The 17,867-nt window shown below is 40.4% G+C and overlaps 1 protein-coding gene across 6 annotated transcripts in view; it reads left to right on the top strand.

Annotated features, from left to right (window-relative positions):
- CLEC1A (C-type lectin domain family 1 member A) overlaps window positions 1-17,867 on the top strand; it is a 35,412-nt gene that overhangs the window by 11,103 nt on the left and 6,442 nt on the right. For 3 of the 6 annotated variants that reach the window (XR_007154047.1, XR_007154046.1, XR_007154045.1), the window contains exons 2-6: window positions 2,083-2,181; window positions 3,517-3,693; window positions 8,238-8,389; window positions 11,073-11,191; window positions 12,274-12,955. Coding sequence is in view for 2 of the 6 variants with exons in the window: in XM_047867146.1 (XP_047723102.1) it covers window positions 2,083-2,181; window positions 3,517-3,693; window positions 8,238-8,389; window positions 11,073-11,191; window positions 12,274-12,424 (698 nt within the window). In the remaining 4 variants the exon portion in view is untranslated. Of the gene's footprint in view, window positions 1-2,082; window positions 2,182-3,516; window positions 3,694-8,237; window positions 8,390-11,072; window positions 11,192-12,273; window positions 14,230-16,800; window positions 16,979-17,867 lie in introns of those variants that run through there. The other 3 variants (XM_047867146.1, XM_047867145.1, XR_007154048.1) reach the window with 2 other exon arrangements.

Here is a 17,867-nt window from a genome sequence, read left to right as displayed (position 1 = left end):
AAAGGACAAGTTTGTTTCAAGGTTAAACAGAGGCCACTGTGTGTAGAATCTTTGAATGAGGGGAGAGTAGTTCAGAAAAGAATGAAAGAACTAGGTAGGGTCCGGAAGAACAAGACTCTTGCAGAATTTTATTTTAAGTGCAAGAAAGCTATAGGAAGCTTTTAGGTGGGGAAATAATATAATCCGATTTATTTTTTTTTATTTTTAATTCTTTTTTTCTTAACGTTTATTTATTTTTGAGACAGAGAGAGACAGAGAATGAACTGGGGAGGGTCAGAGAGAGAGGGAGACACAGAATCTGAAACAGGCTCCAGGCTCTGAGCTGTCAGCTGTCTGAGCCCCGACGCGGGGCTGGAACCCACGAACCGGGAGATCATGACCTGAGCCGAAGTCGGAGGCTTAACCGACTGAGCCACCCAGGAGCCCCTAATTTTTTTTAAAAGAGCAATCTGAGTCTTCATGAAAAGTAATTTGGATTTTTTTCTAAATGTAATGCAATCCAGTGGAAGTTTTCATGGAGGTGATTGTTAGTAGAAAATAAGATTCACAGTTTAAAATATATCAATTCCAATGTCAAAAAAATTATATATCTTATTTTGAGAGAGAGAGAGAGACAGATATAGAGAGAGAGAATCCTAAGCAGGCTCCGTCCTGTTAGTGCAGAGCCTGAAGCAGGGCTCACATTAGGACCTGAGCAGAAATCAAGAGTCAGATGCTTGACTGGATGAGCCACCCAGCGCCCCACACATTCGCTATTTCTACACCATCATTACTACTTATCATTCCCCACTTGGAAATAAGGTGTAACACAAATCTCTGTACCTAGAATACATGACATGGAGGACTGTGTCAAAGAGGAGATGAATTCAGATGTCTTCAACCTTTTTGTTTCAGGACCTGACCTAACATTCCCGATGAAGGGAAACACAGTTTCAAGGAAGCGTCAGCGTTTTATTGAGGGTTTTGCTCTTTCTTTGTTCATTTTATTTATTTATTTTTTTTTAATTTTTTTTTTCAACGTTTATTTATTTTTGGGACAGAGAGAGACAGAGCATGAACGGGGGAGGGGCAGAGAGAGAGGGAGACACAGAATCGGAAACAGGCTCCAGGCTCTGAGCCATCAGCCCAGAGCCTGATGCGGGGCTCGAACTCACGGACCGTGAGATCGTGACCTGGCTGAAGTCGGACGCTTAACCGACTGCGCCACCCAGGCGCCCCTCTTTGTTCATGTTAATCACGATGCTAGATGCCACACGTTTGGGGGTGGGGGCAGCGACTTCCTTGTAGGATACCACACAGGTCATTCTGATCCAGAGCTAGCCTCAGCAGGTGACGGGTTCCCTGTCGACTCAGTAGCTCCTCTGCGATTACCACAAAGCACGACTGTGGGGGTGCAGCATTTATTATTTAACTGTTCTAAATTGAGATAGCTTAGATTCATCCTTGAGCCCCTGATGATCACGTTTCTTGACGGTCCATTTTGACAGGGATACAAATGAAGTGAACGAACACAATCCTTACAGGAAAGGGGCTTTCAACAAAGAAATCCCCGAAAGCAAACAGTAAAATGATCACTTCTCATTAGTCATACGCAATTTGCTTTTCAGAAGAAACACGATGGGGAACGTGGGGGGGGGGGGGGCGATGCGTCGCGAAAGTAACAGCACGCTAATTTCACCTCTCCTCTGCTGGTATGAACAACAGTTCCTCGCTGAGGCAGTTCCATGTCTTTCATAACTCGGATTTTGGCAAAAAGAAGGTTACACAAACCAGCTTATAAAGATACTGGCAATGCGTTGCTCGATGCAGCGCAAAGTAGAACGGGGGGGGGGGGGGGGGGGGCGGGGGCAGGGCGGCGGAACTCAGTGGGGCCGGTGAAGGATTCCCGCTGTGTAAGTGAGGCTTGGCAGTGAGCCTTTTAACCGCATTCCTGAGGATGGAGGGCATGTTATCTAGCCCCTGGTTACTGTTTTCCTGCAGAAGGGGTTCCTTCCCAGAACCAGCTCTTCTCACTTGCCCGCTGGTGGCAGAGATCCCGAGGAACAAAAAGCGAAATCCTGCCTTTTCCTTTGTTCCCTGCAGGGCACCGGCCTCCCTCTTCAGTTTGGCGACCAGTGGCCCTGACCCTGCTGACTCTGTGTTTGGTGCTGCTGCTTGGCCTGTTGGCCCTGGGGCTTGCGTGTAAGTCTGCGCTCTGACTTGGGGGGAGGGTCTTGGTTCTAAGGGTTGTCTGGGATGAGAAATACTTTTATGATTTTTTTTTTTACTTTAATTCTAACCCTAACCCTAACCCCATGGGTACTTCAGTGTACCTTATTCTAAAGCACCCATGTAAATGATGAGTAGTGAAAGAAGCATTAAGATGCAGCAATCGCTTGCCAGCTAGACTTTTACATTCCGTGTGAGATCGAATAGGGTTTTGTCCGTTTCCATGCCGATATTTAAAATCAGCAATTTTTAATGCATGCATGATTTAACCCTCTTTTATCCTACAAAAGAGTAGAGGCAGTGGTTTTTGCTCTTAGTATGCATGACTCAGCAGGCTAATACAGAGGGAAGAGATTTCATTGATGTCTACCCCCTCAATATAAGGACAGACTAGGTCCTTAATGACCACAGTATTTTTCAGAAAGCCCAGGAAGTTATAGAATCATTTTGCAAAATCTTGTGAAAACCAAACAAGGAAACATGCGTGTGGAAAAGTCTTGAAATTTCAAACCAGGAAGGACAAGTTCAAAAACTAAAAAAGCAAAGTGGGTGAATTTGCTTCATGAGATTGAGACCCTATAGTAAATGTTTCCTGAGCCGTTGAAGAAGGTGGTTCAAGGCATCGTAAGTTTTTAAAATTAAAAAATATATATATTTCTCTTTCTACCATGGCCTCCAAAGTTTTAATTCATTTTGGTATAATTTGTTTCATGACCGCCATGACTTTTAAGGATATGAAGCAACTTTCATGATTCATGAAGGACTTTTCTACTTAGATTTAGAAATCTGAAATCTGGAGTTTAAGCCTAAGGGTTGGTTGAAATTTTCTAGACAAGAGATATTAAGGATGTTGCTTGTTCTCACTGAGCCCAGTGGGAATCCATAAAACTATGGAAATGATAATAGGACTAGTTTAATGACTGAATGAGATAACAATATATGCTGATTGTCCATAGTCAACATACTAATCATTAGATGAGTGGATTTGTAGTTTCAGGTTAAGCAGAGCTATAAGCGTAGGCACAAAATATTTACTGAGTAGTGAATATGGGTGAAGATTTTAGCCCTGAAGTTAGAAACCGTTATTATGATTCTACATTGTCAGGTCAAAAGACGGAGTTTGAGAAATTAAACTGCCTGAGACAATGCAATTTATTGTGTACTGCAGTTCAAACTTGAATGCACGCGATATGAAAGCTCAAAGCATGAGATCTTAAACAGCACAATGTTTTTTCTTCCCCATATGTAAAAAGGGGAAGTAGAAATGAAGAAACCAGCTGTCCAGTCTGACTTGGTAACTCGGGTTAGTTTTCCAGTTCTACCAGCTTTCCAACACTCAGCAAGACAGCATTTCTAACAAGGAAGAAAGATTGGCGAATCTCTCCCGACAGCTGCAGTCTCTCCAGACAAAGAACAGGAAGCTTGCAGAAATTCTGCAGCGCGTGGCTGAAAAACTGTGTCGTGAGCTCTATAACAAAACTGGAGGTGAGTCCTGTTCACTGAGCTCCCTCCGCCCTCAGGATATCTGTCATGGTAGAGCTGACTTTCCCATCCGTGTACCTGGGAGTCACGTAATATTCAGTTTGTTGTCTGGCAAACATAATAAAGAATTTGGGCGCCTCCCATCCCCAGTTACTGGATCATTTAGTTCAGGTACCTCTGTGTTATAATAAAAAAGATTCTTCAAATTCAGACATTTAAAAAAATTTTTTTTAACGTTTATTTATTTATTTTTTTTAATTTTTTTTTCAATGTTTATTTATTTTTGGGACAGAGAGAGACAGAGCATGAACAGGGGAGGGGCAGAGAGAGAGGGAGACACAGAATCGGAAACAGGCTCCAGGCTGTGAGCCATCAGCCCAGAGCCTGATGCGGGGCTCGAACTCACGGACCGCAAGATCGTGACCTGGCTGAAGTCGGACGCTTAACCGACTGCGCCACCCAGGCGCCCCAACGTTTATTTATTTTTGAGACAGAGAGAGACAGAGCATGAACAGGGGAGGGGTAGAGAGAGAGAGGGAGACACAGAATCTGAAACGGGCTCCAGGCTCCAAGCTGTCAGCACAGAGCCCAACGCGGGGCTCGAACTCACGGACCGTGAGATCATGACCTGAGCCGAAGTCGGACGCTTAACCGACCAAGCCACCCAGGCGCCCCTCAAATTCAGACATTTTAAACAATAAAAACAATTAACGTTGAATAACCAAGATAACAGTGCACGTAAATAAAATACAGAGTTATTTCTTAATTTACCTTGGCACATAAAGAGCTGAGAGTAGTATGCATTTCGTAATGAGTTTATAAATCTTTTCTCACTGAGAAGTTAATGAGCTCGTAACTATTGTTCTCCCATTTTAAGAACCACACTGGCATCAGGTTAAAAATGCTGATAAACGGTATGGGGGCACCTGGGTGGCTCAGTCGGTTAAGCGTCCGACTTCGGCTCAGGTCATGATCTCATGGTTTGTGAGTTCGAGCCCCGCGTCGGGCTCTGTGCTGACGGCTCGGAGCCTGGAGCCCGCTTCAGATTCTGTGTCTCCCCTTCTCTCTGCCCCTCCCATGCTCATGCTCTGTCTTTCTCTGTCTCTCAATAATAAATAAACAGTAAAAAAATTTTAAAAAATGCTGATAGGCTGAGTCAAATCACAGTCATTTAAACCCACTCTGCCTTGCCTGGGTACCAGAAATCTGCATTGTGGTAATGATGACAATGCCAGTGATAGATGAGCCACGCTTTGATGACCACAAGACCGGAAGCCTCATCTCATTCCCAGGCCTTTTTCTCCTGTCTTTTTTGGGTTTCATCATGCCTAACTCTATTCCAGTTAGTCTTCTCTTCTGTTCTGCTCATTGTGTGAGCACAGGAAGCAACCCATATTTCGAGTCTACTTTTTTATTTTTCTTTCAGGGACTTTAAATTGGGTTGAAGTCTTCCTCCTCCTTACGGGTATCACTTCCCACGCTAACCAGACAGCCAGACTGCGTGGTTAGCCAGTAAATGGCACCCACGTGCATGCTTCCATTTCTCCAGGTGACTCTTTTCCGCATGACTCATGGCCTCACTGGTCACGATTTTCTTTCTTTTGTTTTTCTTTGTTAACTTTCCTGAGGAATAGTTGACAAATGTAGTTGTATGTATTTGAAGTAGATAAAGTTACGGTTCGAGGTACACATACATTATGCAATCATACTCAAAGTCAAGATGATCAATGCATCTAACCACCTCATAGAGTCTCGTTTTTTTCTTCTTGTGCTTCCGACAACCCGCTGTATGTTGTCTTCTATGGTGGCACTGTGCCTTCGAAAGGTAATCCAAGTTTCTCTGAAACCGGTGGTCTCTGGGATTTACAGCTAGCTGTATAAAAACAAACAGAAAGCTGGTTATGCAAATAAACCATGCCTCCCTTAAATATAAAATCTACACGCCATCTGTTAACGATATCCCTTATTGCCATGAAAATGTCCATATAGCTTTGGTTTGATGTTCGTTCTCAGTTTTATTCTGATGCTCTCCATTCCTTTCCCATTATCCATCCATCCATCCATCCACTCTCTCATTCAGCTAAGATTTATTGAGCACTGACTGATGCATGCCATGCAACGTATACACAGATTTCTGCCCTCATAGACCTCTTGCTCTATTGGGGTGGTGGTAATAAATAGACTTAAAAACATAAAATAAGATGATCAACTTGTCCTAGTGTGCTGGAAACTTTTCCAGCTTTAGTACTGAAAGTCCCACATTTTGGGAAAGCTCAGGTTTCAGGCACACAGGAAAGGGTTGGTCAAACTAAACATAATCTATAAGAAGGTAATCAATCCTATGGAAAATAAAGTAGATAAGGCATGAGGCATCAGGGATTTAGGGGTGGTGGGTTGTTAATTAAAGTAGGGAGACCCTGAATTCCTAATTAAGGTGAGGGTATCGGAGCAAAGATTTGAAGAGTTGGGGGAGTTAGCCATGTAGATAATGTGGGGAAAGCACCAGCCAAGGAGGTTCTGGAAAGAACCGGAACAGGAAGTGCAGGAGCCCTCAAGTGAATACAACTGCCTGTTCAGGGAATGATAAGGAGCCTGTGTGCCCAGGGCAGAGTGAGGGAGCGGAGAACTAATAGGAGATGTGGTAGTGATTATTTATGGCGTTAGGTGACATGGTAAGGGATTTGGCTTCTATTTTGGGCAAAATAAGGATCCATTGCAGCATCTCCGGCCAAGGAAATATATATCTGACATGAGTTTTAAAGGCTAACTCTGCAAATATGTTGAAAATAGACTGGAGGAAGGAAGAGTGAAAACAGAGAAATGACATCAGAAATGGCTTTTGCAATCATCCAGGAGAGCGATGATGGTTCCTCAAACTAGGATGTTATTAGTGGAGATGAATGAAGGATGGAATAAAATGGGAGGTGAGAGAAATAAAGGAGTCAAGGATACCTCCAGAGATTTTGGACAATGCAATTAGGGGAGACGTGATCAAGTGAGATGGGGCAGAATTCTGTAGTTATGAGGGGGAAGGTTAGAAACCAAAAGAACACTGTTTTGGGCCTGTTGAATTTGAAGTATCATATGGATATCCAAGTGGAGAGCTGAGTAAGTAGTTTGCTATAAAGTCTGGGCCAGAAATATCAACTAACTTACGAAAAATCTCCCAAATTATTTATTTATTTAAAACTTTGTTTTACCTTAAGAAATATTTCAAATATACACACACAAAAAAATACGAACAATAACATCATACCCATTAGCATATTGACCATTTACATTGTAACATGTTAACATTTTGACACTGGGTTGTTTTTAAAATAGATATATTTTTATGGAATGATTGAGTTCCCATACCTCCGTAAGGGTTGTGGTTACAAATATCTGTTCTCAAAAGCCCAAGGCCATGTACCCTCACCAGTGTTGAAACCATGGCTTTCAGGGAGTAGTTCCTACACTTATAACCTCTACCCACATAGTCCTTCTCACCCTTGACCTGTGCACTTACCTTTTCCGACTGTGGGGCCCATCTTAATTTCTGACATGTGGAGATTTACCCTTTGAATTCATACTTTGCTTAGTACTTATGCTTTTTTTTTTTCTTAAATTTTGTTGACTTTTTTTAGAATGAGAAAAGAGTCCATATCTTATTGGTATATATTGCATTTAAAAAAAAAAAAGCCTTTGGGTGCCTGGTTGGCTCAGTCGGTTACGCATTGGACTCTTGATTTCAGCTCCGGTCATGATCTCATGGTCATGATCTCATGGTCATGAGCTGAGCCCCTCGTGGGGCTCTGTGCAGGGCATGGAACCCGACTGGAATTGTCTCCCTCCCTCTGCCCCTTTCCTGCTTGAACACGTGCATATGCACATGCTCTCTCTATATAAAAAAAAAAAATTTTGAGGAAGAAAAGTATGGAAGCTTCAGTTGTTTCTTAAACACCATGCATAATTAAAAGCTCTTTATGAAACTGAATATTCTCTGTTACATATGGCAAGAAGCAATTCCAATCATTCATTGCTAGGTTCCAAACTCCATGAAAGCAGGTAGTGTCTGTTTTCTTTTTTTTTGTTTGTTTGTTTTTTTAACATTTATTTATTTTTGAGAGCGAGAGAGGGAGACGGAGAGAGAGACAGAGAGAGCACGAGCAGGGGAGGGGCAGAGAGAGAGGGAGACAGAAGAATCGGAGGCAGGCTCCAGGCTCTGAGCTGTCAGCACGGAGCCCAACGCGGGGCTTGAACTCACGGCCCCCGGGAGATCATGACCTGAGGCGAAGTTGGATGCTTAAGCGACTGAGCCACCCAGACGCCCCTGTTTCAATTTTCACTGGATATTTTCAAATTCCACTGTATATTCAGTACCAGTAACAACTCGTGGCACATAGAGGGTGTTCGGTAAACATTTGTAGTTATCATCACCCGGGCAACTAAATAAGAGAAAGGGCATCAATTCTCTCTTGAGTCATCACGTACTATATAACTTCAGGGAAGGAAAGAAGGTAGACCTGGATAGAAAAATAACGTATCAAAATTGGTTTCTTTCCAAGAACACAGATGCAGCCCTTGTCCAGAAAAATGGAAATGGCATGGGGACAAATGCTACCGATTCTGTAGAGACAGCAAGAGTTGGCAAGGCTGTGAATATTTCTGCATTGCAGAGAACGCCACCATGCTGAAGATAAACACGCAGGAAGTGCTGGTAAGATCTTGAGGCTTAGTCGGTGCATGAATTGTTTGTAAAAGGAGGTCTTTCAAAGCGCCGTGTAAGAAGAATCTAAGGAGTCAGTGCTCACAGAGTCTCACACTTACTGCCATCAAGGCCTAAGTCTTACTCCTGTTGTGTCGAGTGATTCCCTGGGTTATGGAAGAAGGCATTTTCTGTTCTCCACAGAAATCCATGCCTTAGAACCACGAGAGGAGGCGCTTCAAAATCTCCACCAGTCAGGAATCAAATTAAAACCTGTTTTCGTGCCTCACCTCCTTGGATGTGGGTGGGAAGGGCACAATATGGAGGCAGTGTCAGAAAGATGAAAATAGTCCTTCCTGTCCTTCTGTTATAAAGGGACAAGGCCTTTCATTAAAAATATTTCATTAAGTAAATCATTACTAGAGTTTGCAGATAAATATCTTGCTTTCCAGAAGTTTATAACCTAACATAGACTGGTCAAGGCAAATATGAAAGTGAAATTATAAATTGACATATATTAAGTATATGCGGTTAAAATAAACTCTAAAAATCACGTAATTGTCGCCACCTTAAAAAAATATTTATCGTTGCCTTCGGATTTAGTCCCTCAAGCAGTGTGGCCGTTATGTATTTATCATTGTTTTAGCGGAGGTCTCGGCCCAGAGTAAGTAGTTTATCCACAAAGGATTATTTAATTGAAATAAAAGGCCACCTCACTATGCAAACTCTTAACATCCCTCTGGTTACATCCGAATTCCTACCTACTTTCTGAAATCTGTGATGAATAGAACTCTGCACTGTCTCTTATCCACTAAAATAATATTTGTATCCTTTCTTGACAGCTCAATTTAAGCAGAAAGGGAGGTAACTTTATTTGACTAAGACAATGCGTCCTACCATAAGCCCATCTAATTTTTCTTATTCTCTTTGTTTCCCCCACCTCTCGTACATACTGAGGACTCAGGTATATAATTGAACTGCGTTATATATAATGGTAGGGAATATCGTGAAAGTTATACAGTGATTTTCTCTCATGCTTCATATCCTTGTATATATTTAAATCATTTCCATGTGATTTATATTCAGAACTTTTAATTTGAGGGATCTACCCTTCAGTTGGAAGTATTTCAACTACACTTCTTTCGATAGGCCTACTCGATGACTATTACTTAGTGATAGTTTCACATACACTGCCAATAATCTTTTCTTGAACAAACATGTGCTATTAACTAACTGAAGGGTTGAAGACATAAAAAATGTATGTGTCCTTAAGGAACTCACAATATGGTGGAAAAGAAGGACATAAAAATGGATAATTATCACAAATTTATATAATTTCTATGCTATCAAGAGTGAGACTAGATAGAAGGAAGTGAATAACTTAAAAACATTTCAGTATAGGGGCGCCTGGGTGGCTCAGTTGGTTGAGCGTCTGACTTCGGCTCAGGTCATGATCTTGCGGTTTGTGAGTTCAAGCCCCACATCGGGCTCTGTGCTGACAGCTCGGAGCCTGGAGCCTGCTTCAGATTCTGTCTCCCTCTCTGCCCCTTCCCATGCTCATGCTCTGTCTCTCTCTGTTTCTCAATAATAAATGTTAAAAAAATAAAAAATTTTCAATATAGATATTAGGGAAGAAATTATATATATGAGTATATATGTATATATAAATACTATACAAAAATATAAATAGACACACACATATGAAAAATTTCTCTGCCCTTCCTTGTCTGAGACATAAATCATCCTTCCAAATTTTCTCTTACATCTTTTTGCATTAAATTATATTCATTAGTCTTTTCTCCTTCTGGGTCAGTCCCTGTATAAAGGTTATTTTTCCCATGTTTACACTTGTCCTTCCATATTCTTCCATTTCCCAGAATTACTCCAATCTCTTTGTAAATCTGCCTCTCATTTTTTTTTTTAATTTTTTTTTTCAACGTTTATTTTTATTTTGGGGACAGAGAGAGACAGAGCATGAACGGGGGAGGGGCAGAGAGAGAGGGAGGCACAGAATCGGAAACAGGCTCCAGGCTCTGAGCCATCAGCCCAGAGCCTGACGTGGGGCTGGAATTCACCGACCGCGAGATCGTGACCTGGCTGAAGTCGGACGCTTAACCGACTGCGCCACCCAGGCGCCCCTGCCTCTCATTTTTTTATATAAAATTTAGTATTTGTGACTTGCAAATAATGGGTCATTTATAAATCTTGGTTGATGCGATTCATGGTTTCAGAATATCAGTATACATTCCATAATTATTAAGACAAGATCAATTCGGGGCGCCTGGGTGGCGCAGTCGGTTAAGCGTCCGACTTCAGCCAGGTCACCATCTCCTGGTCCGGGAGTTTGAGCCCCGCGTCAGGCTCTGGGCTGATGGCTCAGAGCCTGGAGCCAGTTTCCGATTCTGTGTCTCCCTCTCTCTCTGCCCCTCCCCCGTTCATGTTCTGTCTCTCTCTGTCCCAAAAAATAAATAAACGTTGAAAAAAAAAAATTAAAAAAAAAAAGACAAGATCAATTCTTTAACTTGGCCAAATTGACCTCCCCGCAGACACTTTTTCTCTCAAGGGCACTATCACCTATGTGGGGCAGGACTCATGTGTTGTTCTTGTTTAAAAGTGTTGGCTGGCCCTACACATCTCTGTGTGTATAGGGTGTAACATCTCTAAAGCTAAAGATTTTCTTGTGTGCCTTTCACAGGAGTTTGCCATGCCTCAGAGCTACTCTGAGTTTTTCTACTCTTATTGGACAGGGCTATCCCGCAATGGCAGCAGACAGGCGTGGCTATGGACCGATGGAACCCCGTATTCCTCTGAACTGTAAGCCTTCAGACCATTTTGTGGGCAAAGCATTCAATAGAGAGGGTTTGCTTGCGTCACAGGGTCCAACAATTGGGTTCAATCAGCGTTAGTCGAACATCTGCTTTGCACTGGGTGCGGAGTTTGTAAGAGGATGGACCAAGACGTTCAAAAATAAAACATAGTGCTTGCTTTTCAATGGCTTATAAACCAGTGAAGGAGACCTACAAACTGTTAGTGAAACAGTGGGGGCAGTTCCCCGTCTGGATGCTTTCAGAGTGTTTATCTCAGGGCCTGAAGTCCCTTGGAGTTATCAATACCCGGAGACAATATAAGACCTCAGATTTCTTGGCTTCCTGGGTAGTGTAATAGGGAGCGCATCTTTATTTACTTATCTATTTATCTATCTATTTATTTATTTAATTTTATATTTCATTTAAGTAAATTAATTTATTTTTTTAATATGAAATTTATTGTCAAATGGGTTTCTATGCAACACCCAGGGGAGCACATCTTTAAAAGTACAGTTTCTGAGACTAGATTTGCTGACGTTATAAGAGGAATATTATCAAAAATTACTTTTACTTATGTGAGCACTTAGATAGGATTGTCGTGGTATCTTTTGAAACAGGTAAATGTAATACCTGTCCCCAAATATATTACAGTTTAAAGCCACGTTCGGACAGATACCTTTCTTCTCTTTATATCGTACAGGATATCTTCTCCCAGGAGGTAGGACGTAATCAGTGTAATCATTTTTTTTTTTTAATTTTACAGTTAATTAAACTGAGTCGCAGATGATCTCTCAGATGGTGGTAAAATCATATGATAAATTTGATGGATTGTAGCATGCATCCTAGTTTTAATTAGAAACAGCTTTTGTTGCTTTAGATGAACGGATGCTTCCAAGAATGAGTATGGAAATTGAGGGGCTGAAAGTAAGAGCTTGGTGACCCCGTCTTCGCAGTAAATTCATTCTGCGTGTCTATTCTACAGTTTTGTCAAGCGAAGGATACTCCCTATGTACTCTCTGGGTATTTAACATTTCACTTTAGAAGTAAACTATGATTCAATTAACTTTTTTTTTTTTTTCTTTCTTCAAGGTTTGAGATTATAATAGATTTCACCAGCCTAAGAAGCAGGGACTGTGTGACCATCCTCAATGGGAAGGCTTTCTCAAAGGACTGCAAAGAGTTGAGGCGGTGTGCGTGTGAAAGACGGGCTGCAGCAGTGAAGCTTGAGAGCCTCCATTAGCCTCTCTGAGCCATTACGTGGAGGTGATGGACTCTTCCGCCATAAAGGTGATGTCAAGCTCCCTTCAGGGAAATTGAAGATCAGAACAAAAGTCAATTTCTTTATGGGCACCTGTAATAATTTGGTTTCAGTTCCTTTTTTTCTCCCATTGGAGCCATGTTTGTACAACAAAGCAGCAAAATGATTTGAGCCAAGCAAGGTCATTGCAAAGGATATTCGAGACGTTGGAAAATGGGAAAAAAGGAGGAAAGGCAGTTTCTCTGACAGGTACAAGAAGCACTTTCCTGTTTCCTGCTCAAGATCGCCAGCATTTCTGAGCTTGGGTTCACGCAAATGTTTATGAGTCACAAAGAAGTCCTATCTGCATACCACCCACCAGTCGCAGACTTTCGTAAAGTTGTAATCTACCTTCTTGACCTAGAGATGCTTTCCAGCGTTCTTCCTTCTCATCATCTAATATCATCTGCCTTTTTCCATGTCTTCCTTAATATTTGGAGAAGTGAGAAACTTACTGAAGTAGAGGAAATAAAGGTGTGTAACATTCTTTACTCCAAAGGTCAAGTAGACCATGAGAAATTAGCAGTCATTTTCTATACAACGTTCTTAAATACGGAACTAATTCTTTCTGTTTCTGTTTGCTTCAGTCTGTACTTTTCCCTTCCTACTCTCTCAATAAAGCCCCCATCTGCCATGTCTAGGGCTTGCTTCCCACTGGGATAACTCTCTTTATTAGAATCTTAACTTCTTATGAACATACCTCCCCCTGTTCACTTAAGACTCCAACAATTATCTCCTTTCCTGAGGAATTTCTTCCAAGAAAGAAATATTCTCAGCTCAGTTTTGTATCCCAGTTACTGCCCTGATCCTCCCTTCAGAGAGACTGAAGACCAGAGCAAATGTCAGTCTCTTTATGTGAATCTAATCATGTGAGTCTTTAATCAGTTCCGATTTTCTTCCATTTGATCCATGCTTATGCCTTTCAGGTACTGAAGATTTAATAATAATAAATGTAAATAATGTGAAATGTATGTGATTTGAGAATAGATTTGTGATTTGGGGAAATTTTCAGCGTGGAGATGTTCTTCAAACTATGATAGCAACCTGTGTTTTGGTTGTTTGTGCCTTACAGAGAGTTTGTAGGGACTGTACAAGAGTACTGATTATTTGATCACTGGAAGAAGATAAGTCTTTGAGAGGCACACTGATTTCAAGAAGGTGATTTTAGCACTTTCCTGAGATGAAATCTTTTGAGGCAAGATGGTCATCAACACATGGCTAAAGATAAGTCAGGGAAATTTTAATAGGTTGAGTTATCCAGTCAGGTCCTGGAAAGGGGAAGAGAGACTGTGACATTTGCACACATCACTGGTTTGTTGTGTAAGCATTCCTTTCTCAGGAAGCCAATATGCACAATCATAACAGGGGTCATGGTAAATAACACCATCACAACCACTGACTGTTGGTTTATGGAAAAATCAATTTCAAGAGTTTAATGCTAGAAAGGATCATCTATTATAAATCTTTATTTGTCAGCAGTGGAAACTGGGGTGTTTTAGTTTTATTTTCAGTAAGCATCTATCTCATGGTAAAATGATATTAAGTTAGCAATCATGATAAAGAGAATATGTCTGTATTCATTTTCACAAGACTGCATTACTTAGCAATCACTACTTGTGGATTTCTTAGGAGTTAATTTTCTTTTCAATTTTCTGTCGATTCGTCAGGAAATGTCTTCAGCGTTGAACAAATTTTGTCTTGATTTATTGTGTTGTGCAAAAATAAATGCACTTGTGGCCATAAAATGAGATGTTTTAGATCCCCTATACTGATTCATTATTGGGCAAATCACTTTACCTCATGAAGTTTATTTCATTAAGTATGAAGTGGAAATGTTTGTAATTTTCTCGTGGTGCTGTTGTTAGCTGAACTGGGGTAAATATGAAATTAGTTTTACAATCTAAATTGCAATATGAAATGTAAACGACATTAACAACACGTAAAAAAAGGATTTAGTGTTTTCTTTTAAAGTTTATTTATCTATTTTGACAGGGACACTGTGAGTGGGAATGATGCAGAGAGAGAGGAAGAGAGAGGATCCCAAGCAGGCTTTGTGCTCTCAGCAGGGCTGGATCCCATGAACCTTGAGATCATGAGCTGAGCAGAAACCTGGAGTCGGATGCTCAACTAACTGAGCCATCCAGGCACCCCTATTTTTTTTTTTTACATAAGGGACCACAAAAAAGCATAAGCAACCCTTTTTGGATATCTGTATTCTTTAGTAAATTATCGAGAGGCACTTACATTAGGAAGATGTGGATATTACCAAATGTTTTTTATGATGAGTGCAGATATTTAATGAATGCAATTAATAAAATAGGCACATAACAAGAAATGTGGTTTAGTACTTTAGTTAAGCAATTAAGTGTTATTTAAGTTTTGTGACCACGGGAAGAAAATGTGGTTAATATGAGAAAGTCAAATTATTTTGTGGACTAAGTTGTAAAACAGGGACATGGGACACATCGTTTTGACCCCTGGCATCCTACATGACTGCAGTCTAGTTCAGGGTTGAATGACAAGTGTCTCTTTAAATGCCATTACTTTAAAGAGACTAGCTGCCTGGAAAGTGGGTGTTGAAAAGTGTTCTCCCTTCAAATCTGCAACCTAAGGGAAAGTGTCACTTTAGATAGTGAAGAGGGAAAAAATAGCATTTATTTGACATTCTTGCTATTCTTAACCCTATTTCTCTCCATATTTGCCCTCGGTCCCATCATCTGTATCACAAAACTTGCGACACTGATCACAATATGAGCAGATATTTCAAAAGAACAGAAATATAGTAAGGCACAACATTTTCTCCCCATTTTAAAAAATATTTAAGAATAGGAAAGAGGGGCTCTTGGGTGGCTTAGTTGGTTAAGCATCAGACTCTCGATTTCAGCTCAGGTCACTATCTCATGGTTCATGAGATCGAGCCCTGCATCGGGCTTCCCGCTGAGAGTGGAGCCTGTTTGGAATCCTCTTTCTTTCTTTTTCTCAAAAAAAAAAAAAAAAAAGAAAGAAAAAGAAAAAGAGAAAGAATAGGAAATAATCATGACATGAACTTGGACATGTGATTTGCTAAGACATGTTTCCATGGATAATCAGAAAAAGCAGCACCGCCTGAATTAATTTTTGGCTTGTGAAAACTTTTTCTCTTCCAGGCTTTTGTGTGGTTAGTTCATTCTGAAGAAATTTCAGGAAAAGTCAAACGAGGAACATAGCCTTTCCTGGTAGATCTGAGTTCCCTAGGGTACACAATGAGTTATTTCTTTTCCTGAGGATATTGAACCGCTTTTAAAACTTATCAACAGGAAACAGATCATGAGCCCTGTAATAGCAGGAAGAGTGAGAAGTGTAAGGGGACCTTTTACATTGGAGACATAAGTGCTTATGAAATAAGGAGAAGACTCTAGTAGATTGCCTTGGGTTTGGCCTTAATATTTGTTATTTATTTAGTTATTTATTTTGAATACAAAATTTATCGTCACACTGGTTTCCCCGCGACACCCAGTGTTCATCCCAACAGGTGCCCTCCTCAATCAACTACTTTGTAAAGGGATTCTTGTCATTTTCGCAGAATGCAGAAGCCATCGTGATTTTATTTACAGTGTACATAACTTTTTTACAAGGTGCGTTGTATGAATAAGTTTTTAGGATCTGGTAATATTATTATTCTATCAACATTACTATTCTCATGTTTTCCTTTTTATACGCTTAATGTACTTTAACCATAGCTTGTAACAAAGCTTCTTTACATTTATAGGACAGGGTTTTATGTTTCCTTTCCTCTTTTTTCTTAAAGCTAACTTGGATTTCAATGAGATGGATGAAAGATATCCAATTGAGTATTGGTGAGACCAACATATAAAACTCGTTATCTCTGTGCCAAGGCCCAATCCCTTACCAGTGCCTGGAAAAAGACCTTGATATTCTGGGCCAAAAGCAATCTGCAAGAAAAAAAAAAATTTCCACCTGTAATATCTATGTGTAAAGCAGTATTGCCACTGAGGAAATTTGTAGGGTCCTATGCCAGCTGCACTGTAGATAAGATTCTGGCTTGTAAATTATGCATCACATATTGATGGAATGACATCAGCTGAAGGAAGTTTGCCTTTGGCTTCATTGTACTTTTTCTTAACAGAGTTATTAAATGCTTCCTATCCTTTCTGTAAACATAGTTCCATGACAATACTCTGAAGAATCTTGAGACAGTCAAATTGTTATTGTTTCTCGTTTATTCCAGGTTATTATATTCAACCGCCAGCTGTCAGCTGTGAAAACCAAACACAGGACTCAACTTATACTGTGTTTTCTGTGCTATTTTCCTTTTCCAGGTTCAGCAGAAAATTAGAGAAAAATGCCTGTTATTGAAAAGCCCACCGTTTAAACTCCAGGTCAAGGGTAAATTAAAAAAACAAAATAGGGGCGCCTGCGTGGCTCAGTCCAACTTCGGCTCAGATATGATCTCACAGTTTGTGAGTTCAAGCCCCACGTCGTCTCTGTGATGACAGCTTAGAGCCTGGAGCTTGCTTCCCTCTCCCTGGAGAGGCTTAGAGCCTGGAGCTTGCTTCTTGTCTCCCTCTCTCTCTGTCCCTCCCCCCACCCAAAAAATAAATAAACATTAAAAAAGTCAAAACAAAACAAAACAAAACAAAACATGAAAACATGCTCTTCCCATCCTTAAAGGACCTTATCCTTCAGAGGTCACCTTTTACAATAGACTTCTAGGTTCATTTAAGTTATTTCCGCTAGCCTCAGTGGATTTATTTTGTTTCACTTTATTTAAGCGGTATCTTTATTGTAAAGAGAGATGAGAATCTAATGTAGCTCAGCTAGTCCTTGTGAAAAATGAAAAATTAAATAAAATTATGTTGAATTTAGCAGGTATTTGATGAGAATTTACTGTGTAGCAAGTTTCACTAAGGATGGTAAACAGAAGTAATGTAGTAATAATTGGCGAATTTTTCTTTCCTGTAGATTACAAGATACTTTCATATCTTGTGTCTTGGCAACAAGCTGATCTATGTACAGGGAGCCTGCAGACCTAGGATTCAGATTGTCTATAGATTTATTTGAAGAGAGTCATTAACTTTAAAACAGATATTTTGTCTAGACAGTTGCTGACATTTATATATAAACTTTAGCTTCTCAATATTCCCGTAACCTGCGCAGGAAAAAGGGTCATGTTTATCTGGACTACATTAATAAAGTTGATGCCTACAGATGACTAGTAATTTACTCCAGATAATAATAATGAACACTGATACAGTGTCAAACTCTAGGAAAGGCAATAGTTTCAGCAACTAACATACATTGATAATTTAATTCTCAAATAATATTTTGAAATAAGCCCTATTACTATTTTACAATGAAGAAATTGAGGCACAGAGAGATGCAGTTA

Source organism: Prionailurus viverrinus, chromosome B4, assembly GCF_022837055.1.
Source record: "Prionailurus viverrinus isolate Anna chromosome B4, UM_Priviv_1.0, whole genome shotgun sequence".
NCBI lineage: Eukaryota > Metazoa > Chordata > Mammalia > Carnivora > Felidae > Prionailurus > Prionailurus viverrinus.
Note: the sequence above shows the minus strand (reverse complement) of the source record. Positions and strands in the feature narration are given on the sequence as shown.